General features: G+C 49.2%; 1 protein-coding gene across 2 annotated transcripts; it reads left to right on the forward strand.

Moving 5' to 3' along the window:
* Positions 1-53: 53 nt before the first annotated feature.
* SASS6 (SAS-6 centriolar assembly protein) lies at positions 54-27,239 on the forward strand. Of its 2 annotated transcripts, none has more exons than XM_037051329.1 (17): positions 54-270; positions 6,036-6,096; positions 7,619-7,698; positions 8,100-8,204; positions 9,075-9,246; positions 9,823-9,888; positions 10,646-10,765; positions 13,487-13,678; positions 16,033-16,227; positions 16,330-16,419; positions 16,495-16,674; positions 17,063-17,144; positions 18,012-18,148; positions 20,898-21,026; positions 23,572-23,669; positions 24,399-24,493; positions 24,568-27,239. In XM_037051329.1, exons 1-17 carry the CDS (start codon positions 206-208, stop codon positions 24,693-24,695), a joined length of 1,995 nt encoding a protein of 664 aa, XP_036907224.1. In that variant the 5' UTR covers positions 54-205; the 3' UTR covers positions 24,696-27,239. The 2 variants fall into 2 exon arrangements, with proteins under 2 accessions (XP_036907224.1, XP_036907225.1); XM_037051330.1 differs by having other exon boundaries at positions 57-270; positions 24,589-27,239.
* The last annotated feature ends 16 nt before the right edge of the window (positions 27,240-27,255 follow it).

The following is a 27,255-nucleotide window of genomic DNA, read 5'->3' on the forward strand; positions in this document are numbered from 1 at the left end:
CCCCGCCCCCCGCAAAACCGGAAGAGCCCGATGGTGGCTGGCGAGGCCCAATCTGCCCTTTGCCTTCCGTCTATTTCCTCTCCCCGCCCCCTCAGCGGAAGTCGAGCGCCAAACTCAAACTGAGCTGGGTCGGGACGCTGCTCGCACCAGTGACGCGGTGCTGGCCTGTTGGGCGTTGTGCACAGCGGCGGGGCAGCGGTCCAGCATGAGCCAGGTTCTGTTCCAGCAGCTCGTCCCGCTGCAGGTCAAGTGCAGAGACTGCGAGGAGAGGTAAGGCCCGCGTTCCCCGGTGTCGGCGGGTGGCGGTTGGGGTCCGGCTGAGGGGGAAGATGGCGGCTCCGGCCAGTGGGTACTGGCCTTCGGCGGGGTGACGGGCTAGCGTCCCCGGGACGCAGAAGGAGACTCGGCTGGGGCGCAGTGATCTCTGTCTCACCGAGTGGCCGTTGCCGAGGACGCGGAGGGAAGGGGTTGAGAAATTGGGGAGCTGACGCACCCGGAGTTAACGTGGCCACCGCGGAGGGTGGAACCGCACTCGCAGCTTTGACAGGTCGGAGCGAGGGCCGGCGCTGGCATTCAGGTCTTGGTCTCCAGCTTTGGATTCCGTTGGAAGTACATTTAAGTTTCACCTTCAGAAAAGCCAAGTCTTACGGTGTATGGCCCTTTCTCATTTCCTAGAAATTAAATGACGTTTAACCGGCCAAAAACGATAGGGGACAACTAGAAATTTCGCTGACCTATCCATCCAGCAAATACCGCTGGCGTGTAAAACGCCTGGCAGGGCACGGGGACCACCGTGTCAGGAAATCAGGCGTTGTCTCCGTGGGGTTGACTGTCCCGTGGGGAAGGAACGAAAGGCCCACCGCAGGGACAAAAGCAGCGACAACTTTCACTTAAGGAGGCGGCGCTGAAGGAGGGCGATGGGACCAGAAGTTAGGGACCTGTAGTTTTGGCTTGGTTCCACGCCCCCACTGGCTGTCTCGTAGCTTCGTGTTTGTAAAACTGATACAACGTGCCCGCCTGCCCACGGGGTTGTTAGGAGGGTGCCGTGTGAAAGGCTGGTGTGGGGAATGCGGACGTCGAAGCACTGAGTAACGTGAAACGGTTGTATAGTTTAGTTAGGCCAAAATCAGTCGGCACGCCAGGCAAGGGGATGGCACCAGAACCCAGCTGCGCATCAGGGTCTGTGGGCCGTTTCCCGTGGTCCTTGTGTCCTGCCAGCCACGTGTGGTTACTGGGAGTTGGTGCTCGTCCAAATCGATATGCCCTAGAGCAAAATGCACATTGCACATTGAAGTCTTAACATTAAAAAAGTGTAAAATGTCTCCACGTTTATACTGATTTTGTATACTAAGACAGTATTTGGGGGATATTGGGTTAAATAAAATACTGCTGAAGTAATTTACCTGTTTCTTTCAATTTACTTAATGTGGCTTCTAGAAAACTTCAAATTACAGACGTGGCTCGTGTATGTCAGCTCCCCAGTGTCTGTGGGCCCCGTTCTGTCCGTCGGACACAGCGTGGTTCTAGAAGGATTATAGAGGTGAAAGGTGGGGGCGCAATCTGACGCCAGCGTCAAAATTCCTAGATCCTCGCCGTCTGGTTGCGTTGTTAACAAATTTTAACTTCCACAGCTGAAAGGCTATTTTTAAGAATAAAACATTTCTTGGGTCGTTGCTGGGGTGGTGGGGAGACGACCAGGTGGTTCTGGCACCTGAAACCTAAATGACCCTCAGCGGCAAGCACCTGTTGGAAACACTGTCGCGTCCTCGGGCCCGTCCTCCACCCTCGGCCCCATCCTCCGCCCAGTGTTGGCTAGTTTTTATATATCAGGTTGGGGTGGCCGATTGCGTTGAGAGGGTTTATTCTAGCTCTGGACATGCAGGTAGGGGAAGGTGAGGCAGCTGGTTCCGGGCTGGGACAGAGTCTGGAGGAAGTGTCTCCCGTGGGTTAGCTGGGGCAGCAGACTGGGGGGTTCGCAGGTAAGCCGCAACTCCTGGGATTGGACGGACAGGCCGGCCCCCTGGAAGCGGGCCCAGGGTCCCAGCAGACTGCGTGTCAGCGGGCTCCTCGCTCCTGTCCATTTCTCTCTGGCTGCTGTCATTTCATTTAGAACATCTCAGGTTTTTGTTTTTGCTTTCATTTTTTTGTCAACATTTACCATGGCATTGGTCTTTTAAAGCACACTTTCACCTGTTTCACTCCTGCTTAGCAGCCCCTCCCATCACCTACAATCAGTCCTCATACTGGAGCCTGTGGGCCAGAAGCCCACTGCCTATTATTGTGATAGTTTTACTGGGGCACAGCCATTCTCTCATTTCTCCTAAGGAATGAGAGAATGGCTGCTTTTACGCTTCAAGGGCAGAAATGAGTGTTTGTGACAAAGATCTATGGCTGCAAAGCCCCAAATCTTTACTCTTTGGCCCTTTACGGGAAACGTTTGCTGACCCCTGACCTGTGGGGAAAAACTGCAGACTCTAGTTAGGTATTCAAGGCCAGTTCTGCTCTGCACAAACATTTATGGAGGCCTACTACGCACCAGGAACTGTCCCGGATGTGAAGGCTGTAAAGCTTCCTGCCTCCTGACCCCACCCCCAACAACGACAGAAACAGTGTCCAGCCTGGGCCCAGGGGGGACTCGCCCTTTAGCACAAAGGGGAAGCACAGAGTCCCTTTGGAGAGGTGGCAGGATTGCAGGCTGTTAATCCGATTGGGTTTAAATTGTGGGCCTGCCACTCACTGACCATCTGATTTTGTGCTTTTAAACAAATTAGTGTCCCTGTGTCCATCCTCAGATTGTTGGTAAAAGCACCTGCCTCCCCGGATTCTTGAGACATGAAGGGAGGAAGCGCCTAGGGCAGTGCTTAGGGCAGGGAGGGCCCAGAGCTTAGTGAGAGCTCACTCAGCAGTGGCCTGTTGCCATGTGATTGATGTGTGATGCTGATAACAGTGCTGACTTCCCAGAGGAGGGGCCCCCTCAGGTGAAGATGGGGCGGTACCCAGAGGACTCTGGAGCAGGCTGAGTGTAAAGGCTGCCCGGATTTGACACCCTCCTGCTTTGTCCCGCTGGTCTCCTGAGCGCCTCTCCCCCACCCACCTGCGCCCACACCAGAGGACTCTTCCTCTGGCCTCCAGCCCTGCTCCACCTCCGCCTCCAGTGCTTTCTCTTTCCTCACCTTCAAGGTCTGTGTTTAGTCCTGTCAAGGTGAGGCTCTTTCCAAAGCCGCCTAACTTGACATGAACGGACTTACTCATTTGCAAGGTAGCAGGGTGTGGATGGAGAGTCCGAGCTCTGGTCTGGGCTCTGCAGTGTGGCCTTGGCCAGGCGGGCACTGCAGGGCCACTGGGCCTCCCTCCTTTGTGGGGCAGAAGTCAATATTTACCGAACAAAATTGCTATTGTTAAGTAAGAAGATGGATTAAAGGGCCTGGCAGGGACTCGTAGTGTGGGGACTCAGTAAAGGTCAGTGGCCCTCCCCTCCCCTCTCTTGAAGCAAATCTGGGGCAGTCATTTTGTCTGATCTCAGTCTGAAGACGTGGCCGTACCGTGTTTGCTGCTGTTTGTCTCCCTGGCACCCGGCGCACCACCTGCACACGGTTCGTTTGGCTTGAGAGTTGAAGGTCACAGCTTCTAGAGAGTTGAAGGTCACAGCTTCTAGAGAGTTGAAGGCCACAGGCGGAGCAGGGCTGGCACCCAGGTCTGCTGGTGCCAGATTTAACTGACAGGGAAGGTGTTTACATAGATTATGCAATGTGACACCTATTTTGAGAAAGAGAATTTTTATTGATTTGTTTTGCAATGTTTCTATGACATTAACCATTATAATGGAGAAAATAAGATTTCTGATTTCAGGCTCTGGCCAGGGAGCTCAGGGAGTGTCATCCTGATCGAACCAAGGTTGCAGGTTCGATCCCTGGTCAGGGCACTTACAAGAATCAACCAAGGAGTTCATGGATGAGTAAAACAACAAATCGATATTTCCCTTTCTCTTGCCCCCTCTTCTTTTCTCTCTCTCTAAAAATCAATAAAAATACAAAGGTTTCTGATTTCATGTAGTATGCCTGAAAGCTCGAATTTTTCTACAAGACGTGGCGGGGGCAGGGAGTTGAAGTGAACACGGAACACTTTGGTCTGCAGGCCTTTCCTCCTTTTCCTCCCAGCATCTCCCACATGCGAGCATTTGGAGTAGATGCGACAGAATCATTAGTATAATTGGAAAACTGTCATAGTAATACACTCCTTCTAGTAGCATGCAAAGAATACTTCAGGAGGTGGGTGCCGCTTGAATGTTGTTTACACATTTATCAGGTATAAGAGGACTGTGAAAACCAGGTCTTAACCACAGTGTCATACCTCTATGGCAGCATGTTCTAGAAGAAACTCCCACAGGTTCCAAAGCCAGCCGTGCTGATGTTGCGGGCTGAGAAGGCCCTCACAGACCTGGCTCAGTCCACGTGTCTTCAGAGGCAGAGAGCGACAGGTGGTTTCCCCCAAGAAAGCTTAGTCTACGTGGACTTGGAGTGGGAATGCGGTCTGTCTCACCTGTATTGCTTTAGCTGCTAAAAGAGTGGAAACAGAACATTCTGTCGTTTCAAAGGTGGCCCTCCTGTCTTTGTGGTGGTCACCAGCACTGCCCACTTGGTTTCAGGCGACAGACACAAGTCACGGTGACCTTCTGTCCTGGGGGCGCTGTGCAGCGGGGGCGGGGCCTGCGCTTTCCTGCTCCTCTTCGAGGATGCTCTTCCTCAGCCCCGGACCCCCAGCAGGTCACTGACTTGGGAGACCCCACGTGGCTCTCGGGAAGCAGCTTTTGTGCCTCTGTTTATGGTGAGACTCAGGAAGAGCCAGCAGCACCCGGCGCCGTTGCAGGTGTGATGTGGACACGTGGGTGTTGTGGGATGGTGTCGCTCACCATTCTGAGTGGAACTGAGGGTTAGCACCCAGTTCTACGTGCAGGAGAAACCTAACTGAGACGACGTGTTGTGGACCGATGTAAAATCGCCGGCCGGGGTATGAAAAGTGACTCTGGAATCGAGCCTTGTTCGGCTGTCACCAGGTTCCCGTCCGCACTCAGCTCTGTGTCTGCTTTCTCTCTCTGTAGCGGGTGGGTGGCGGTAGAATGTGGGAAGGGTGTGAAACACACCTTTAGACGTCACTTAGGACTGGACTGATTCTGTCTGTTTTCTTTGCCTTTCCTTTGTTATTAGTTCTGTAATTTGGGCAGAATTGCCTGAGAACCACTTACGTAGAGATTTTTTCCCTTTATTTCCTAATTATTGAAACATCTTTGTTCAATTTGATTAATGTTTATGAGTGCCTTTGTTTACATGCCTGTGTTGGGTTCTGGGTTCTCCAGGGTGCAGTGCAGAATGTGGGAAGCTACGGTTTCTTCCTTGCAGGACTTGGAGTTAACGCCAGGACAAGGTAGATGGCAGGCGGTTGCTGACAGTCTTCTGTGCATGTGCTGCACAGAGCATACTGAGCAGATGTACTTCGTGGGTCTGAAAAGAAACATTCGGGGTGTGTGATGGGAGGGAATATGTTACCTTACTCCTTGACCCAGCATTTCAGTATTTCAGTATTGCTTTACATTTTAAGTATTTAAAATGGAATCTCATGAAGCATTTGACGGTTTGAATTGGTAGTTTCTGAAATGTGGAGAGTTACATAATTGACGGTGCACCTTTCAGCAGGTGCTCTCCCAGAGTCAGGGCCGGACGCTTATGTCCCGGCCAGTGCTGCGCGTTGCGCATGTCTCTCTAGTCCTGGCAGCAACCCCCTTTCACAAGAGAGAAAGGTTCAGCCTCGAGTTAAAGACCTGACTACCACTTGGTGGCAGGAGGACCAGAACGTGACCTTCAAATCCAGGGTGCTCTTTCGGCCGCTCCTCATTGGGACAGCTGTGGGAGCCCATGGAGCTAACACAAGCGGTAGCGACAACGCGTTTCATGCGACTGTCTCATGCGCCTGACTCATGTGGCTGTCTCATATGACTGTCTCATGCGACTGTCTGACGGCTGGGCTTGTCTTCCATGCAGGAGAGTGAGTGTGAGAGTGAGCATCGAGCTGCAGTCCGTGTCTAACCCCGTGCACAGAAAGGTTGGTATGCACCTCTTCTTCGAAATGTGATAATGTCTGTTACGTTATAGATAATTATTTGTTCTGATGTGAGATCTTTTTTACACCCAGTGTGCTTTTAATTTGGGGCTATTTTGTAATTTGCAGATCTGGTCGGGGGGTTAAATCTGCTGAAATAACAACTGAGAGGTTATGGCACCATGTGTTTCTCGAGTGTGCAAGCGTGGGGGTGGGGACTCGTACACTCAGGAGGCCAGGCTGCCTGTTGCCACCCCCTCTGGCTGGCACTCAGGGCGGACCTGTGAGCACAGAGTGAACCGATTCCCTGCAGGGAGCTGTTCTCGAACCCTTTACTCTGCCTTTTGAAGAGAGGCACGAGAGCGTATGGTCTCACCTGATCTTCACACATGTGCGTCACGAGCAGGGACACGGGCACAGGACAGAGGCCGAGCAGCAGAGCGTGTGTCTTCTCTGTGTAGCTTGCCCTGGTGTTCAGGGACCTGGTGGCGGCGGCAGCAGCAGCAGCAGCAGCTTCGATCTGAATCAGCCCTTTGGGCCGGATCTCAAGAAGTACGTCGGCAGCAGCTGCTTCGGGGTCAGGGCATTCTGAGGCCGAGCCGAGACCCAGATGGCTAATTTGGGGAAGAGATGTATTGTAGTTCTTCCATGTTATTCCTGTCTGCTGTGTACCTCTTCATTTTCCGGCTCTTTTCATGAGTGGTTTAGATTTTTGTAGGACCCCTAATAGTTCCTCGGTGGCCACAAGTACATTTTATTTCAAGTGGAACCTTCTTCTTAACCCGAGTGCTTATTTCCGTGTTATCCTTCACCACCCGTTGCTCTGCCTGTTTTCCTTACACCGATGTTCTGTGAAGTGCGTGGCTTCTGTGCCCTTAACCTGTCAGTTTCCACTGCTGCGGGGACCTGCCACACTGTCAACTTCCCCTGGACAAGGGTCTTTACGAGAGGCATTGAGGTCCTTTTGAAAGCAGACGGGCTCCCCGCTCCGAGGCCGTCTGGAGCAGGTGGGGCAGTGAGGCTCTGCAGGAGAGGCCCTGGCAGCGGTCACCTGGTCCCCCGTCCTGGGCTGGGGAGACGGATGCTCCTTTTTCTGCTCCGGTGGATGAGTGTCATTTCGGCCAGTGCATGTGCCACTTGGGAAATGCCGGCCAGTTACCTGGAAGGAGACTGAGGAGATAACCGAACATGCTGTCTCGGCCGTGGAATCACAGCGCACCAGGGCACTTTCCCACCCCTCCGCGAGCATGCTGTTCCTCGGCCCGGACCCCTAGCAGGTCACTACCTTGGGAGGCCCCACGTGGCTCTCAGGAAGCAGCTTTCGTGCCTCCGTCGACGGTTCTCGGTCTGTGAGACTCAGGAAAAGCCAGCAGCACCTGGAGACGGAGCATCGGAGGTGTGACGTGGACACGTCACACCTCTGTGGGTGTGGGTGTGGGTGCCGTGGGATGGTGTCACTCACCGCTCTAAAAGCTACGTCTACCAAAAACTTTTAAAAAACATTAAAAAATAATCTTTCTTTTAGGATTTAGTTGTTCGCCTGACTGATGATACTGATCCGTTTTTCCTGTATAACCTTGTAATATCTGAGGAGGATTTTCAGAGGTAACTAAACTTGTTTTCCTGGTCTTACACTTCATCTAGGAAAAGTAAGCTTTTTAATTTTATGAATGTCTTTGGTACTATTCTCTTGGAAACACACCTAGGGCCATTTTGGTGTTTGGGGGACACTGGGCTATTTATAGTCATTCAGAATGGTTTTGAAAGTAAATATCCCAATAGATTGAGAGTTCTGCTAAAATAGCTCAGAAATTTAAATCTTTAGCTAAACTTACTTTTTTCCTTCCACTGAATAGATTTTATAAAAATCAAAGTTTTCTAGTTTATTTTTAGTTTATTTCTTGATTGTGGGTATTCAGTAAGTAAAAATGATATTTCAGGGTGTTAATTGTAATGGAGATAGTAATTACATTTTTTTAAAATGACTTGTCCTGTTTTCTGTGTAGTTTAAAATTCCAGCAGGGTCTTCTGGTAGACTTCCTAGCGTTCCCGCAAAAATTTATAGACCTCCTTCAGCAGTGTACGCAGGAGCAGGCCCGAGAGACCCCGAGGTAAGCCCCCAAGTTAAGCCCCGAGAGCCCCGCCTCCGGGCAGACGCCGCTCTGTGAGGCGGGGGTGGCCCTGCCTCACCCCCATGTTTTCGAGAAACGGGTTAGGGCTCTGCTGAATCTCTAGTCGCACCACTAAAATCAGAAATACTGACTCTTAATTTTCACGTGTTGACAGAGCCATTAAGTTATTTGAACAATTTAACAGCATCGAGCAGATGTTTTGTAACGAATTTGGGAAAAGGCAGAATGAGCTTGTGCGGGCCTGTGCTGGTGCCAGGGAGGTGGCGCTGCCCGGCCCTGCGTGGCAAAGGCGCCGGCCTCCGACCGGTGGCCCTGCCGCGGGGTTGTGGCTGAGTCAGTTATGTCGTGAGGGACGGTACCATTATGCTTTTCTGATTCTGTGCTTTCCAGGTTATTAGTATAATAAGAAGAAATTACTCTCACCGGTTAGGGCAATTGATTACTCTGAAAATTCATGTAGGAAAAGATAAAAGCGTAATTCTTTTAACTTGTCAATTTTCAGAGTAAGCAGTTGTTATAGTTATTTTTGTGGTTTCAGTAGGTTTTTGGTTTGTTTCTAATTTTAGTTTTTTGCTTTCCTCATCTGTCATTGCGAACTCGTGGACATTTATAAAGTTTCAGTCAGTCTTTTTTCTTGTCCAGTTTGGTTTGCTGTTTATACCGGTTTACCCAGTTGTATTATTGGGAGGCCTTTCGTGTTGGCCCCTCTGATTTCAGTATGTCCCTTTTCCTGGTCTTCCGTCACTGGCGATCCCTTGACTCAGCTCATGATGTCATGGAGCTCAGCGTTCAACGGGGGAGGTTCCCTGCGCCATAAATGTGTTACAATATGACGCTTTCTCTCCGAAGGTTTTTGCTGCAGTTAGTTTCTCCAGCTGCTGTTTTGGAGAACTCTCCCGCCCTTTTAAATGTGGTAGAAACAAACCCTTTCAAGCATCTTACACACCTCTCACTAAAACTTTTACCTGGAAATGATGTGGAAATAAAGAAGTTTTTAGCAGGCTGTTTGAAATGTAGCAAGGTAAGATTTAAATTTAAGTGATTCTTTTAAAATAACCACCAAAGGACTCAGATCAATCACTAAAGAACTATATTGGTTTAGTGTTGGTTTTCTGAGTAAAGACATGCAGTAAATGGTTATAACACGTAACGAGTTTATTTCTCACTTAATCAAGGTGCAAGGGCAGAACTGGACCAGGAACCTAGGTGGACCTAGGTTCACCTCAGGCCCAGGTTTTACTAATTCTCTGTGATCTTGGGCAGGTCGCCTAAACTCTCAGTGTGGGGTTTCACCAGCTCGCAGAAAGGTGTAGAAATACGTAGCCTGTCTTAACTGAACTGAAGTACATGGACGTGTCCTGACAATCACACACAGCGCTCTGAAGCTGTCGGAGGTGGCGGGCACGCAGAGACCGCGGGCCGCCCCGCGGGAGCTCTCAGAGAGCCCCTGTCGGACGCTGCCCATCCCAGCAGGGCCGCCTCGGCAGGTCTGGGGTGGGGCCCCACGGGCGGTGGTACGCTTTGCTGCGGTTCCGACAGTGCGGTGACGGATGGTTAAATTCCACAATAAGCGACGTGATTTTATTTTTATAAACAGGAAGAAAAATTATCGCTGACTCAATCACTGGAGGATGTTACTAGGCAACTGAATTTCACACAACAGGTAATTCGGGCTTCATTTTTGTCAGCCGCACAAACATTGTCTGTGAACTGCCTCTTGAGTCCCACCCAGGCTTCTGTGTGCTTTCCCCGAACCATGCCGCCACGGGGCTCCCTTTCTTCTTGCCGCCGTCCCGACCAGTTAGTGCCTGAACCTGCTGCCGTCCTCTGTGACGCCTTGTTCCATCCCGACCTTCGTGAGATAGTGGGCGGTGTCTGCTCCTCTTACTCATGACCCCGTTCCTCTCGTCTAACGTGGCCTGTCTCGTAAACCTTTCTCTTCTTCCGTAATATGTGGAATTAACCCCTCTGATAGATTTCTTATTTCGGCCATAGCTACTACCTTTTGCTCCGGGTCCTTGGAATTGAGGGCCGGAGTAGCTGACAGTCCACTGCCCTGCAAGCAAGGCCCAGCTTAGGGACCCACGTCACGGGCCTCCCTGTGAAGTGCGCTGCTCCCTCGGACTGCCTGGCTCCACCCGGGGTGCTTCCTCTGCTTCTTCATGCCAGAGGAGAGGATGGGGTGGTGGAGAGTCAGGTTTAGCCAGAGGGTCAAGGATAGACAAGCTTGACCGGGGGGCCATTATAGATCGGAAATTGCTTTTATTCTAATCTTAGTTCCCTCAAGTTCAAAAATACTTTGACTATGTTTTGAAAAGCTATGATTCCATTGTCTTTAATATCCTTGTAAATATTGCTCTGTTCTAACCTAATGACCTATTCAGGAGACTTTTAATACTTTGTGTTGAACTCTAATGCAGACATTATCAGAAAAAATCCAAGAATTAGATAAGTTACGGAATGAATGGGCAGCCCACACGGCAGCGTTGTCAAGTAAGCATTCTCAGGAACTGACCAATGAGAAGGAAAAGGCCTTGCAGGTATGAACAGTAAAAGAAACTAGAAAATGATTTTGTTATGGCTCTCAGTCATTTTGTTCACTGTAAAAATACTATGAGCTTGCTTTAAAATGGTCAGATACTACACTTGTGTATGAGTTAAGTCTCTCCCTCAAAGTCTTTCCACCCAGAGATGCTCTCTAACTGTCTGATGTGGGGTTTTTCAGACTTCTCTCCATGTTTGTAAATAATGCATAATTTACAAATACTTGTTTATATGCATGCAACTTGACATCTGTAAATTACATGTAATTACCGATGTATGTGCACACACTCTGGGTTTGGCTTTGTCTTTTGCTCATGAGCCCCCCGGCTCTCGGCGGCACGTTCCGTCCATCCAGCAGGGCCTCGCGGCACCGCTCTGTCCCATCAGACGTCCTTGTTAGTGGCTGTGGGCATTTGCATGTAACAACTTACCTGACTGCTTACCCAGCTGGTGGACATTGAAATGCTTCAGAATGTCAAGTTCCTGCACATCGTGCCGCAGTGAACATTCCCTGTTGTCACAAGTGAGGTTGCAGTGCACCCATGTAACATACTCGTGCGTATTGCCTGGCACGCCTTCCGAGTGACTGGAGGGTTTGGCTGCGATCCTGACCGAATTTTCTGGTAGGACTGTGACTCAGCCCTTTGGGACTGCAAAGCCGAGCCACTCTGGTCCCCTTGCTGAGAGCTGTCCTATGTGGCAGTAGTTTTACAACTTTAGTATATTTCAGAATCATCCAAAATAAAGTGGAAACGTAGATGGTGTAATTCTGTCCCTCACTTGGTGTTTTTTAAACGAAGATCCAGAATTCTAATGATCCTTGGGATGAATCATTTTTCTACTTGGACTACCTTTGGCCCCCGCTGCCCTGAGTGTGTTTGCCGGCCCTCCGCGGTGAGGCCGTCCCAGCGCGCACCTCGGCGGGACCCCCATTTGGTCTTTTCCAGATCACTCCTTCAGCGCGTTCTTCCAGGGTCACACTTCCGTTTTACAGGGACTCTTTCCTGTTTTCTCTCTTTTCTCCTCTCCTTCTCAATATTCCAAAAATGAGGGAGTTCTTAAAGTGATAATATAAAATTCCCAAAGAGATACTTTGATGAAAGAGATACTTTAGCACTTGTGGTGGGAATGTTTGAATGGCTACAATGAAGCTTTACTCTTCATTTATTTTTTTACAAGTTTACTTAGAAAGCCACAGAGGTAGAAGTGGGCCAGCTGGGCTGTGCGGGCTCAGGAAATGAGTTACAGAAGCAGAGGAACGGCCGGTGGAGCTCAGGAGAGAGAGGCAGAGAGAAGGCGCCTGGGGAAGGGGACTGGGTGCCCTGGAGAGTCAGGAGAGGCAGGGAGATAGAGCGCCGGAACGCAGGTTTAGAACGTGAATGGAGCTTTGTATTTGTTTACATTCTCTGACCTCTTATTGATTGGAAGGAAATAATCTCGGTTTTGGGTGCATGTCTGTGTACAGCAGTATGAACGGTTTTTTTATAGTTGCGACAGGTTGGAAGCTCAGTGTCCACGGAAGGGCAGGAGTTGAAGGAGTGAAGGCACAGCTGCGGGTGCAGCTCCTAATGTGTTCACAGAGCTTCTGTGCCGTGAGAAGGTGCAGGTGGCAAGGGGACAAAACACATGATGGAATTGTGTCGCTAGCTTGGCCTGATTTGTTAAGTGCGTGCTTGTGCCTGTGTGGGGGGTGCTGACTTTAGTACACGGGTGTCTGGAAAGGAGTGTGTTCCTGAACCTGCGGGGCGACTGACTCCCCGCGTGAGACTGTCAGTTATTTGCGATTTCCTTCTTTGCACTTTTAAGAGCACATACAACTTCTCATAATCAAGAAAAGTATATTTTTAAAAAGTATTTAGGATTTTATAGTGTTCACCAGCAGAAATTACTAAGCTGTGCCTGTGGTATAACACAAACAGGCACCAGAGTTACACAGTTACTGTCTTGTTCAGATTTTATTTTTGGCAAAATGTAACTACTGTACGTGAGACTGAACTAACGCACACAACCTTGTAGACGTCACGAGTTTAGGTGGGTTTGTATTTTCACTGTAAACATCTGGTAAAAAGTGGAGACAACCAAGACTGCGAGTTCTGCGGCACCCGATCGCTTGTTTCACACAAGTAGGTTCATACTGCATGTGCCACTGTCCCTTCGCTTTTTGCATCATGTATTATTCCTCTTCCCTGAACGTTGGAACGCCGTCATGTCTGAACATATGTGGGTATGGGGTGAGCAGGGACTGTGAACGAGACCACAGTGGCACCTGTGCCTCTGATGACCTTCCTGTCTCCTTCACGGGATCCGTCATTGAAAATAGGTCCTCTGCGCCCTGGCGGGGGCACTCGGTTGGTCAGAGTGTTGTCCTGTGGAGTGTGTCCTGTGGAGTGTGTCCCGTGCCCCAGGGGTTGTGGGCTCGCTTGCCCGTCAGGGCACACACCTGGGTTGCCCTTGGATCCCTGCTGAGCCAGTGATTGATGTTTCTGTGTTTTTCTGTCTCCCTCTCCCCCCTTTCCTTTCTCTCATAAGTAAGTGTGTGTGTGTGTGTGTGTGTGTATCTCATTGGATGAGGATTAAATAAAAGAAAATAGGTCCTCTTCAAAACAGGGAAATCTTATAATTATCTAGAAGAATAATTAAGACTTTTTTCATATTTTCCTGTGCTTATATTTCTGGGTTCTTCTCTGAACTGGGTGCTGGGTGTTACTGTGTAACAGGCACAGGTTCTGCACCAGCAGCAGCACGAGCAGCAGAAGAAAGACCTCGAGGCCCTCCACCAGCGCAGCATCCAGCAGCTGCAGAGCAGGCTGTCGGAGCTGGAGGCGGCTAACAAGGACCTCACCGAGAAGCGGTACAAAGGGGACTCTGCCGTCCGAGAGCTGAAAGCAAAGCTCTCTGGAGTTGAAGAGGTATTGAACGGGGCGTTTGGTGCCCCCAACCCCCACCGTAGAGAACATTCTAGTGTGGTTGCCTTACTACCATGCGGGTGGTGGTCGTCTGGATCAGCAAGGCTCTCGTGTGGTTATCCGTGCAGACGATGCAGAAATGGCGAGGGTCTGCAGTCTGGGTTGAGGTGAACTTGGGTATTTGTAGTTCGGGTCTCGAAGAGCAGTCTTCGCGTACCCCTCAGCGTTTCCCGACACGTGTACGGTCAGCGCAGTGTCTGCAGCTCAGGGTGCTCCGTGGTGACAGGGCCTCTCTCTCTGCATGTTCAGCACCCACATCGCTCTGCAGTGCAGAGTCTAGTGATGACGAGGAGAACCATAGTGATGACGATAGCAGGCGCTTCATGAGTGCTCTCCGTGTATTAACTCGTCTAATTCTTGTGCCGGGTCTTCCAGAGTAGACGCCCTCACCCTGCCCACGTTACAGGTGATGGGACTGAGGCTCAGAGAGGTTAAGTAACCAGCTCGCGGCCGCATGGCCCCTCTGTGACTCGCCTGTGTCCGCGGGTCCCTTGTCACCGACAGCAGAGGAGCTGACAGCTCTTGCTCCGGCGCTGTTCGTCGCCGCATCAGCGATGCATAGGCTCTTCCTGGTGGGTTGGGTGTTAGTGTCATAGGAAATTATTAGGAGACACAAGGACTTCCGGTCTGTTAGAGTTAGGTGGAAAGGTCACCGTGTCACTCAAGCCCACAAGACTTCCAGCCCTGGACACCAGGCTGGCTGTCATGCTAGAAACTCTGCAGGGCTGTTCAGGTCCATACAGCGGTCTGCCCACCGCCGGTGTCTGCAGCCCGCCCTCCACCCGCCACCCTCACACCAGCGGCCAGACGTTCCGTCTTCCCGGTGCAGCGGTGGGTCCGCCTGCTCCATCGCGGTGCTGCGTCTCAGAGTCTGGCCCTGAGGCGGGCGGTGTGGGCACGGGGCGGGTGCCTCATCGTGTCGGCATTCGACGGTCTAGTGAGGACATTCCTTCCAGGGTTTGCGTAAGGCCTGGAAATGAAAGGAGTTCCGGAAACTTTTCTTTTTAACCTCCAAGTACGTAAAAATTACCAAGTTAAGTAAAAATTACCTCTTTTGGGCATTAGTGCCCTAAAATTAATAATTGCTACCATTTATTGAGTATTTACTATGTGCCAGACAAAATGCTCAGCAATTTACATAAGGGTTTTGGGAAGAGTAAATGAAATAATTTATGAAGTGTTTATCATTTCTGTTTTTCAAATGAGGGAACTGAGCCTTAGGGAGGTTAAGTAAGGAATTCCTGGAGAACCAAAATTTGGATTCGAGTCTGTCTGATACCAGAGTCACTGCTTCCAAAACCACCGTGTTACAACGCTGTGAAAGTGTCTTGTAAAATCTTCGTTCAACACAAGTTCTAGCTAGGAGCACTGTGTGCAGGACTGTTTTATACCACCACCGTTTGGGTTGGCGTTAGCTAATGAGGAAGTGATCTGTCCCTGGATTTTTAAAGTCTATTTTTAATTAGCAATTATTGTTTGCTTGTTTTTGCTTGTAAGAGTGAGCCAAAGAAATGTGAACATACTTGTTTTCATGGAAAGATATTTGATATATATGTTATAGGTTAACATGGAAAGGTATGTGTTATATGTATGTATGTGTATGCACATAAATGCATATGTGTGTGCGCGCACACGTGTGTGTGAAGCAGGTAGATTATAAAGCTACACAGTGAGCCCTTAAAATAAGCCTGTGTATATAAGCCGCAGGGGTCGGTGTTGCCTCTAGATTGTGGTTCTCACCGCGGCCAGCTGTAGGGTCGGTGGGAGCGGTCTCATTTGTCCTGGTGCCCCGGTCACACCTCACAGTAGGGCAGAGTGTCTTGGGGAGGGCGCAGGCCCACCCGAGGGTTTGCCAGCTGGGTCCCGGAGCACCGCGGTAAAGCCAGTACAGGGCTTTGGAAACTCCTGGGTGATTCAGCGTGCGGAGCAGTCGGAGAGCCCGGCTTGGGTAGTGGGGTGGTGGGGTTTTCAGTTCGGTCACAGTCAGTACTTACTACCTAACTGGTGTTTTTAAACTGTAAATTTCAAGACTTCAGAAAATCCTTGGTAGCCAGTTTTTTCAAGTTGTAGTTTATTCATAAATCAGGGTTGTTTTGTTTTCCTTTGTTGTGCCTGAATTAGTTTAGCGTACTTTACAACTGTGTCCTAAATCTACAAGTTACCTACACCCTTAGACTTCCATGTCTTTTAAAAAACGGCACTGCTAAAGACCTTTTATGCGCCCAACATCTTAATTATGGACAGCCAGACCAGCAGACTTGGCCTTCTCGAAGCGCCTCCCTCTTCACCTCCTCTAGGAGCTCCAGCGGGCCAAGCAGGAGGGCCTGTCTCTGCGGAGGGAGAACTCCACCCTGGATGCTGAGTGCCACGAGAAGGAGAAGCACGTCAATCAGCTCCAGACGAAGGTGGCCGTGTTAGAACAGGAGATCAAGGATAAGGACCAGCTCGTTTTGCGAACAAAAGAAGCGTTTGATACAATCCAGGAACAGAAGGTCTGTGTAATATTTTGTAAACAAATTGATGGTCATATTTATAGAGGGGTGCTTCTCCTAAACAAGCACCCCAATAATTCATGTTTGTAAAAATATTATCAGGTGGTTTTAGAAGAAAATGGAGAGAAAAATCAGGTACAACTAGGAAAACTCGAGGCCACCATCAAATCATTATCAGCGGAACTTCTTAAGGTTTGTTTTTAAAATTTAAGAGCATGGATATTTTATTGGATTATGTAGAAATACACATACGAGGCTCTTTTATAGGCAAATGAAATTATCAAGAAGTTACAAGGGGATCTGAAAACTTTAATGGGTAAATTGAAACTGAAGAATACAGTTACCATTCAGCAGGAGAAACTCTTGGCTGAAAAGGAAGAAAAACTACAAAAGGAACAAAAGGAATTACAAGATGTTGGACAGTCTCTCCGAAATAAAGAGCAAGAGGTGGTCAATATTTTGTACTTTGGCATGTATGATTATTTGTAAAGTATAACAAATTTCCTCAGATGTATTTTTTAAATTTCTACTTCTTTATATTAGAGAATGGCTTTGGCTTTCCTCTTTTGTTTTTTTCAAAGAGCATGGCAAGATTCAACAGAGGTTACTAACTTATTTTTGTTTGAAAAGGAAGTTATCATGACTCAGATACCTTGAGTGTGCAACTATGTGTGTGTGTGTGTGTGTGCGCCCACTGTATTTTGCTACATAGGCGAGCCAGTTCCTTCACTTAGAAATAATTCAGAGCAGTCAACTAGGCAACTCATAACAGTACATTTCTGTAGTTTTTACTTTCGTCTTTATTATACTTATTATGAAGATTGACACATTTCAGGTATGCAAATTACAAGAACAATTAGAAGCTACAGTTCAAAAGCTTGAAGAAAGCAAACAGCTTCTAAAAAATAATGAAAAGTGTAAGTATGTTATCTTTTTATTAAGTTAAATGTGTAGTTTTATTCCTAACCTAAATATCTTTTTAAATTATCTTTAGAGGGGAAGGGAAGGAGAGAGGGAGAGAAGTATCAATGTATGGTTGCCTCTCGTCCGTCTCCTGCTGGGAACTGGCCTGCAACCCAGGCATGTGCCCTGACTGGGAATCCAACCTCGATTGCCTGGTTCGCAGGCCGACTCTCAATCCACTGAGCTACACCAGCCAGGGCCTAACCTAAATATTTTAATTTGAAATCATAGAAGTCTAGGAAAGGCCATCATTATTTTTAAAAACCCTGCCACCTGTATCAATAACCCAAATTGAAAGTATTGAAAATATTAACTATAATTTACTTTAAAAATTCTTCTCTTCTTTCATTGTTGTATGCCTTTAACATTTTTACAAGTTACCAGCTGTCAGATGTGAGTGTGAACTTTGCATTCCCGGCTGTCAGGTGTGAGTGTGAACTTTGCATTCCCGGCTGTCAGGTGTGAGTGTGAACTTTGCGTTCCCGGCTGTCAGGTGTGAGTGTGAACTTTGCTTTCCCGGCTGTCAGATGTGAATGTGAACTTTGCGTAGACCGTGAGACCCCCAAAAGGAAGCCTGCAGAGCGGTCTTGATGCCTCAGACTGCAGTGCAGTGAGGAGTTCTGTAGGGCAGTTGCCAACCTAAGAATCTTTAATGATAAAAAATTTAAGATAACCTATATTGTTCTCCAGTGACATAGGGTAGTTTCAAAAACTTAAAATTTTAGAAAACTCAGGATGATTTTAAAATGTTTAAAATTATTAGGAAAATAAAAAAATGTAATAAAATTCTTTACCTTGTTTCTTTTCTTGTTTTCTGTAAGTAATAACATGGTTAAATAAGGAGCTAAACGAAAATCAGCTGGTGAGAAGGCAGGACGTGCCGGGGCCCTCGGCCACCCCACCTGTGCGCTCCGGTGGCGCCTCAGTCAGAAGTGGACTCTCCCCCAACCCCAACGTGGTAAGACGAATGGCGATGAGAGAGGCCTTAGTCAGTCTCCTAGAGCAGGAAGTGTTCCCAGCTTGTTGGGAGGGCTCCGTGACTTTCGCTGCTGGCGCTGCTAGGCTGGGGTCCTCCAGTTACTAGCACTGAGTCAAGTTTAAGTTGCCTGGAAGTGGGGCACGTGGGGGCACTTGCCAGTATCAGAGAGGCTGTGTTTCAAGGGCACATGTCTATTTGACTTTTTAAAAATTTTTATTTATTTATCTTTAGAGGAGCAGGGAAGGAGAGAGGGAAAGAAATATCAATGTATGGTTGCCTCTGGTGTGTCCCCTGTCGGGAACTGGCCTGCAACCCAGGCATGTGCCCTGACTGGGAATTGAACCGCGATCGTGTGGTTCGCAGGCCCACGCTCAATCCACTGAGCTACACCAGCCAGGGCTTCTATTTTATTTTTAATCTAAGTGGAAAGCCATTCAGTGTGAACTAAAGCAATGCCGAAGATGCTGGAAATTTCCACACACACACACCATCTCGGAGGCCTCAAGAAGGGAGAACAGGGTTTGGGCTTAGGAGTGGAGCTGCAACGGGAGAGACCTAAACGGAATTCTCTCAGCCAGAGAGAAGGCCTGTTGCCAGGCTTATCAGCTCTAGGTTCTAGAAGAAACTGGCAATGAGGTAGAAGCTTTCCATCTTCCAGGACCCGATCCCGTGCTTTCTCCTCAAAGGAAAGGAGCCCTGGGTGTTGACGTAGCTGGACTGGCATGTGCAGGTGGGCCTCGGGGGCCCTCCCGCAGGACTGACACCAGGTCGCACAGTGTTGGCGTCCGACAAGCCCGCTCCGTGACTGCCGGGTCAAGACCAGGCCGCTCCACAGTCACGTCCGAGCACAGACCAAGATGCAGACCCGGCCCAACCGCAAACGTGGGCGGACATCCTGTGCCGGCCCCACGCGGGTCTCATTCCCAGGTGCAGCCTCGGCCTGCACGCATTTCTCCTGCCGTGTGGATAAGGTTTACTCAGACACGCAGTTATCGTCCTTTCCTGATGACGTCTGGTCTGGAGCAAAGCCCCGCTTTCTCCGAATGTCCCTTAAGTCATCCAGCACGTGGCTCTAAGTCCAGAAAACAAGTCCCTTTAATAGGCTCTGGCTGGGACCTTGCGTGGTTTGTCATTGTGTGTGGTCTCTCTTGACGTGAGGAGCAGTAATCAATCTAGATGTGTGGCGAGGTGTGTCTGGAGAAAGTCCTGCCTTTGTTAATGTGACTCTAACAGTTTGCGTGTCATCGATATGACCTGGCAGCCAAGCAGAATGGCCTGGAGTGCGCATGCGTGAACAATGACGACTTCACTGTACTAGTCAGTGGGGGCAGTAGACACCATTGAGTGAGCATGTGCACTGTGTGGCCATCGCATTCAAAATGAGAGAGTAGAGTAACGAATCTGCATCAGGTTTTGTGTCAAGCTTGTACATTCCTCTGCAGAAACTATTCAGATTCAAAAGCCCACAGCTCTGGGCAACTGGTGATTGGCAGCTTTATCACGACAATGTACCTGCTCATGCATCACATCTCATCAAAGATTTTTTGGCGAAACATCAAATCACCCAGATGACTCAGCCCTGCTACAGCCCAGATTTGGTGCCCTGTGACTTCTGGCTTTTCCCAAAGCCAAAATCACCTTTGAAAGGGAAGAGATTTCAGACTGTCAGTGAGATTCAGGAAAATACAACGGGGCAGCTGGTGTTAATTGGGAACGTGTATGAGGTCCCAAAGTGCCTACTTTGAAGGGGACTGAGGCGTCACTGTCCTGTGTACAATGTATCTTGTATCTTTCTCAGCAAATGTTTCTGTTTTTCACATTACTTGGCTGGATCCTTCCTGGACAGACCTTGAACATCCATCGCTGTGTTTCTGTAGCCACTGGCTGGGGGGCCCTGGCAGGAGTTGAGAGTTCAAATGCCGAGTGAGTCAGGCCGTACTTGGTGTGTGCACAGAAGGGAGAGGGTTTCCGCTGGTTGAAAGTGGGGAAAGAGGTGCCCGATGCCGAAGTGAAGAATGGAAGGACTGATGGTGAACAGCTGTGCGCAGGGTGCCTTTGTCACGCCGCCACTGGCCTCTTAGGGAACAGACTTTTCATGGCATTGGCCAGTGGTGGCATTACTGCTGGTGAAGCAGGCTCATTTCTGTTACTCAGTTTAACGGCACCTATCTTGCTTCTACCCAGTGTGGCAGAAAAAACATTTTTGGAGGGATCCTCGCCCGAGGACACATTTCCACAGATTTTTAGAGAGAGAGGAAGGTGGGGTGGGTGGGAGGAGAGATGGAGAGAAAGGGAGGGAGAAAGGAAACATGAACCCACAGCCTAGGCGTCAAACTGGCTAACAATGCTCCAACCCAACTGAGCCACCTTGCCAGGGCGAGAACGATTTTTATTTTGCTTCTGATTGGTCTGTTGATCTACAGCTCCACCTCGTAGTCCCCCCTTGTAGCACTGGGCGTGCCGGAGTGAACCATGATGCTTCGGAGGTCTGTGTGTGACAATTTGAGGCAGGTCCGGGGTTCGTCTCTGCTGCACTCACAAGGCTGCTCGGAGGGCTGCTGTGTGGGAAGGCGAGTCTGTGGTGTCTTGATGGAGAAAGTGGGACTCCGAGACAGCGCTTTCGACTCCGTACAGCCGACCGCTAGTGTTGCTCGGGCCGCGGGCACTGATTGGAGCTCACTTCTCACCCTCACTCTCACCCGCCACTCTCCTGTGTCTTTGTCTGCAGGTCGAAGGCAGAATGGCGTACCCAGCCTGTGGGCTTGGCTATCCCGGCCCCTCTGCATTTGCTTTCCAGAATACCTTCTCCCACCCTGTAGCCGCCCAAAGCACCATCCACCCGGTTTCAGGACCAAAGGCAAGCATATAATACTTTCCTCTTGAAAAATATAGCAAGTTATTAATGTACAGATATTTTTACCTTTATAAATGTATCTTTGGATCAGTTGCTAGGATTAGGTGATGCGTGCGGTGACGCCGATCACCGAATGGCTGGTCTCTGCGCTGACAGTCGTGCGGTGCGCACTCTGTGGTAGGTCTGGAGTCACTGGCTGTAGAGCGGTGTGGAGGTCAGCCTGCTCAGACTGTTCATTCCTGCTCCGCCTCTCTCTGCTCGTTCTTCGGCCTGTATCCCCGCAACTCTCAAACATGGCTGGGGTTCCTGACTTCCCACAGTGGGGGAGTGGGGGCCGGCCCAGTGCAGGCTCCGAGGGCAGCCCCCGATCCGTTAGCTGGGAGAGCGCATACCCAGCATGCTCCAGGCCTCCTTCGTTTGCAAAGGCATGCTGCCGCTCATCTGAGAGCCACCTCATCATCATCGTCACTGACGTCCTAGGTCTCTGTGTCACGTCTGCGGGCACTGCTTTATTTCCACAGCGAAGGATCCGGCCCACCCAGACCAACCGTGGGTGGTGTTCTGCTCCAACCTCAGGTCCAGACAGGCTTTCCCCTACACCACGGAGGCCAACTGTCTTGGAAAGACGGTTTCACAAAAGATGGCACTGGGGACTTTGAAGTGCGGTTGTGATCTTGGCGGCAGCTGTGGCCTCCCCGAGGAGCAGTGGGCAGCGCTGTCTCCGTGCTGTCAGGCGCCCGGGGCCTTCCGGTGACGGGGAAGGAAGCCGGTGTTGGGGTTGAGAACGTTGCGTGGAGAGTGTCTACATGCGTTTCACCGACTTTCCTGGCGCTGTGACTGCGGGGAATGGATACGCGTCTTCCAAGGAACACTGTGTCTGTAATAAATACCCGTCTGCTCGGTGTGGTTGCGTCATAGGATCCACCTTTTCTTGAAAAGTGCGATTGGATTCAAAGTTGCTTTTCGCGTTAAACAGAAATGATGGGATGTCGAAAGTGAGCCAGGACGGGTTGGGGGGCTCCCCGTGACTCACAGGAAGGGGTTCTCCTCCTCTAGCCCATCGGGGGCCATGACAGCCGCTGCTCCGTGCGTCCCGTGTCACTCGCCTCCGTGTCCTTTTGCTCATGTAGCCCCTTCCGTGAACTTCTCCTCGCTGAGTTTCCCGTTTGGGAGCGTGAGTCAATTTTATGGGTGGTAAAGCCATCGTGGCCACCCAGTTGGAGAGCGCTTGCCTTTCGGAAGCGGCCCCGTGGCACATGGGCAGTTAATCCACTCTGCCCCCAGCACCTGCGGCGCGGCCTGCTCGGGCAGCTGCCGTGCTGCGCTGTGTGGGGCGCTCACCGCGTGCGGCCTTCACTTCCGTCTGCGGGCTGGGCCACGAGCTCGTTCCTGGTTGTCCCCTGATGTCCCCTTGTGTGGAGGAGAGGCCACGTGGGGGACGTTTGTGTCATCTTCAGTTCTGGGCTGTCACACGTGAAGCTGCCACGGGTGCAGCCTTTGTTTCTCTGTGGCAAGCACCTGCGGGCAGGATGCCTGGTGGCCGTGGGCGTGATTTTTAGGGGTCCGCTGGCCTTTCGGAAGGGGCCGCACCATTTACGGTTCTGCACCACCTGTAGTCCCATGTTTGAGAACGTTCTTTTATTCGTTTTATTCTTATTGTTTGTGATTGGTGGTCCGAAACTATATTATATATTACTATCTGGTACTCTTTCTTAATTTTCCTGTCTCTTTGTGCATGTAAGGAATAGTAAACTCATCTAAGAAGCCTGTTTGTATTGACTCTTACCGTGTGAAATGTGCAGCTCGACGGAGGCAAGCCGATCTCTTTGGAATATTGAACTTGAGAGCCAAGTACAGCACCATTGACCTTTCTCATTTATCATTTCATCCTGATATGCTAGTATTTGTGCCTATTTCAGCAGCAGTTTTTACCAAAAATAGACACCATTTTCATGTGCCCTTTCTTTCTGTGGGCACATGTGAGGATTTTTCTCCTGGGACCTGGGAGCATGGCCATTTACGCCTGCGGGCTTCCCGGTCCGTGTGCACATTCCCGGTCCGTGTGCACATCCCAGTGTGCAACCCGCTCAGCCATAGTCCTTACTGCTCTGCGTGCACTTGTCTGTCACCCATGTCTGTGTTCTGGTTTGGACTTGGACATGGATTCTCGGATTTCTTCTCACTGTTCCAAAATTCAAATTCCCAGCCTTCATTTAGAATCCCTAAGTACATGTAACATGGGCTTCGAAAGTTCTTGAAGAGGGAAGCATTCTCAGAAAGCGCCAGGTGAAGGTATCAGTGCAGCGCGTGGTCCTGGCTCATGCCTCAGGTCGCGGGTGCGCGTGCCGTGTGCGGCTTGTTTTCGTCCTTCACCTTGCTCGTGGGGCAGGGGCTGTCTGGCCAGGGCGGCAGGGCTCTCCTACGGACCCCGCTCCGTGAGGGGCGTCTGTTAGGAACTAGAGGTCTGGGGAGGAAGGGAAGCGCGGTCTCTGTGCGGGTTGCCCTACCCGCACTGACTTGGTGACAGAGATGTGCTCTCGCCTCACAGGTCCAGTTTAACCTGCACTTCCCCAAACACAGTGGGTCCCCAGGGGATGTGCAGTCAGGAGCGACGGCGAGTGCACCCTGCTTGGCTGATAAGGAGAAGTAAGTGCCGGCTGACACAGCACTCAATGCGTGCGGTTTCGAAAGTCACCTGAGAGGCTGTTTGTCAGCACTTGAAAAGCTCTGGTGCCTGCTTATTTGTCTGTGACATTGTCTGTGCCTCCCGTGTGCTGAGCCTGCAGCGCGGGCAGGGCCACCTGCGGGCCCTTGTCCTGCGCCCGCCCGCCCTGTGCACTTCACGCTAGGTTGAGTGTCAAGTGTTCGCTAGACGGACACTGCACGGGGTGAGAGAAAGGGGGAAGGGACGAGTGCGGGCACACGTATGTTTTGAAACACCGTATTTGTGTTCATCTAACCAGAATTCCCTATTAACGATGTGTATTAATATCTGTGATGACAGATTTGAGCACACATTTTCAAGAGTGTTTGGTTATAGAACAAGGAAAGCATTCTTTTGAAATACAGGATGAAATGGGAAACCCTAAATAATACTGATTTTTCCCAAGACACGCACTTGTGTATTTTCATAGCGCTCCTAGAATTTTCATCCCACACATTCCTTATCTCAGCTCTTAGAATTCTTAGCTTTACTTATTGTAATTTATTCTGTACTGGGAAGACGGGTGTATCAGCTTGTGTATAGATAAATCTGTGAGCAGTGTGATGTTTTGAACAAAACTATAAGTGTGTAGATTAGGTTAATATTCAAAATTGGCTACTAAAGAGAAAAGAGTTCATTAAAGTAAATAATTACTATTTTCCTTTCTTAAGTGGTGAAAATTTAGGGCTAGAATCCAAATACCTGAAGAAAAGGGAAGATAGCATTCCTTTGCGTGGACTCAGCCAGAACCTCTTCAGTAACCCAGGTGAGAAGATGTTTCTGAAACAGTCCACTGTGGTTTGAAGCAGTGCAGGTGAAGGCTGGAGTGAAAGTAAATAGTCTTTCTGTCCTCATTTGCAGACCACCAGAAAGATGGCACACTAGGAGCCCTGCAGCCCTGCTCCAAACTGGTCGTGGGCACTCCCTCCCCCTCGGCGTACTTCCCTGGGCAGCCACCCAGGACTTAGCCCTGTGCCCCCCCCCAACCCCCCGTGCTCCTTAGCAAGGACCAGACACTCAGGCTGCCGGCCAGCCCAGTGTGAGCAGCACAGAGGAGATCCCCTGGGGGCTGGGGGCCTGAGTCACATACTTTGAGTCGGCTGGCACAGGGGTGGTGGGTGGGTGCTGCGGCTCCTCGTGCTGCTGTGGCTGATGGCGGGCTGTGTGGAGGAGCAGGTTGGCCCCGGGGCGGAGACACCCGGGCAGTCCGAGACCTCTTCTGTCTGTGCACGTAGGAGTGTCGGTGCAGCAGCTTATTAAACCCGTCCTCGGAGGTTCGTCCAAGTTCTAGGCAAGAGTGAGCTTTGTAAGGGACGTTGTAATTACCATGACTCTGGGTCAGACTTTTCAGACGCAGTCGGGGACCAAAGAATGCTAGTAATTCATGTATCATTTTCATTAGTAGAATAAGTCTGGAATTTGCCACCTAGGAATTATGAGGGAAGGTGATTGTCTCCTAACATACCTGCTGTCAGTAATTTATAGTAATGGGAAAAGTCCTAAAATTGAATGAACTATTTTTTCATAGCAAGTCTTTTCCTTTCAATTAGCTATTAAGTCTTGAGTGATTTTGATAAATTTATTGTAAAAGTAACTCGGACAGTGTATTTACACAACCAGGTGAAGTGCACAGTGTTTTAGTCATTTGAGCTGCAGAGTTTATAGGGTTTCATGGCTTCCTAAACATCTGTACTCACATACTTTTTCTCTCATTTGGATTTCTGGGTTTTTTTATGTGGTTAAATTTGTATTAGTGGAATTTTGTTTTAAAAATTAGCACTATACAAAAGAGCATCATGAATGTACTTGTATTTGCTTTTTATCTCAAAATGGGTTTATTTTAACGTTTGTTTAATAAAGTAGACAAAACAAATAACTCTTTGATGTTAAAACTTTCTCGTTGTTTAAGTTTCAAGTAAGAATAGTTGGAAGAAATTAGGTGATTTAAAAAAATTCACCCATAATCATAGGGCCCATTTTCCCTTGACAGCCATCCAGGACAGTAGCATTCTCTTAAGAAACACCTAAATCATTTGTTACTGGCAAATACTGCTCACATTCATTTAATCTTTTAAAAATTATTTTCAAGGACTATGTTGTGCAGACGAGCAAAGAAGTTTCAGGACACTGGTGACACCCTGACAGCCCCTGGTTAGTCTTGCTCATTTTCTAACAAAGTCGTGGTGAGTCTGCTCTGAAACATGGCTGGCCACCAGGAGGTGTCCTTCTGTGACCCCCTTGGTGACCGCTGCCGGGCAGCGACTTTTCATGCAGCGCCCTCATTAGATCCACTGCGTTCGTGAGAATCCCTGGTCACAGTGACTCGAAAGCACTTACAGGTAACCTGGAAGGAGCCTCTTGGCGATTAGGACCTGTGTTCTTGTAAGTTATGTGATACATGTGTGTATGTAAAAGTTTATGGGCAGTGTTTGGATGGGATGGCATACTGGTGCTTTTTTCTTTGAGCACAGATACCCTTTTTCATGTCCACACATGGGAAGTTGAGAATTCCCAGAAGGTAGGACAGAGACCACTCTGAGCACCAAAGACTGACTCCTCTCTGTTATTAGAGGTTCGCACACACTTTTGAGTACGCTAACCCTCTGCTCTGCCTCTTCAACTGTTATTGGAAATCATTTTGCGATGTTCTTTGTGCACGTATTAGTAATCAGAATACTGCATCTAATGTGATGTGAACTCCAAGCTTGGTTGGTAAATGTTAATATTTTGGGACTAGGGCATGTAGAAAGTATGTAAAAACAGAAAAAGGCCTGATCGACAATGCTGCTTAGAAAATCGCTTTAACTTATGGGCTCAGTTTTTAGTTTGTTGTCTTCCTGCAAGAGTATTTCACAGTGAAGGAAAAAAATGGATCCAGAGAAGGTGTGAAGCCTGGATTTGCTGCGTGAAAATGATGCTGATGAAGCCACAGCAGGCCCTCGAGGGAATCACAGATCAAGACTTTGTTTTTTAAAAAAAATCATTAAAATATTTAATTTTATTAACAGAATATTTACATCTCTTTGAGACCTATTTAACCATAAGTGGATGTTCCAAGTTTAAAAAGCATTAAGCAATTAACTACACACAAGATGAAAACTGTGTAGACTATACAGTGCTTTATGTACAATTTTTACAAAGTAACACTTTTTTAAATAATGTAACTGGACACAAAAATATACACTTTAGAGAAATTCACATCAGTAATTGTATAAAGCTCTCTTCTAGGGTCCTGAAAAGCTAGGACAAACATCAGCTCTGCGAGTGAAGTGTTACTGTGACGATCCCGAAAGGCCACTGTGTTGACCTGTCTGCACGTAGGCAGCACACGATGGTGTCCTCAAGGGCACCAGCTTCCCCGTGTAATTGTTAGACACGGTTTCCAGGGCCGAGGCCCCTACGATGCGCGAGCAGAGACTAGTGGTGCAGGTAGCTGGGGGCAACTTCGAGCCAACATTCAGATGGACGGGCTCTGAACGCCCCAACTTCACGAGATTCTACGTGACTCTAATTCTCTTTCTTAAAAAC

Source organism: Sturnira hondurensis, unplaced genomic scaffold, assembly GCF_014824575.4.
Source record: "Sturnira hondurensis isolate 20B ecotype Veracruz unplaced genomic scaffold, ASM1482457v3 Scaffold0007217, whole genome shotgun sequence".
Taxonomy (NCBI): domain Eukaryota; kingdom Metazoa; phylum Chordata; class Mammalia; order Chiroptera; family Phyllostomidae; genus Sturnira; species Sturnira hondurensis.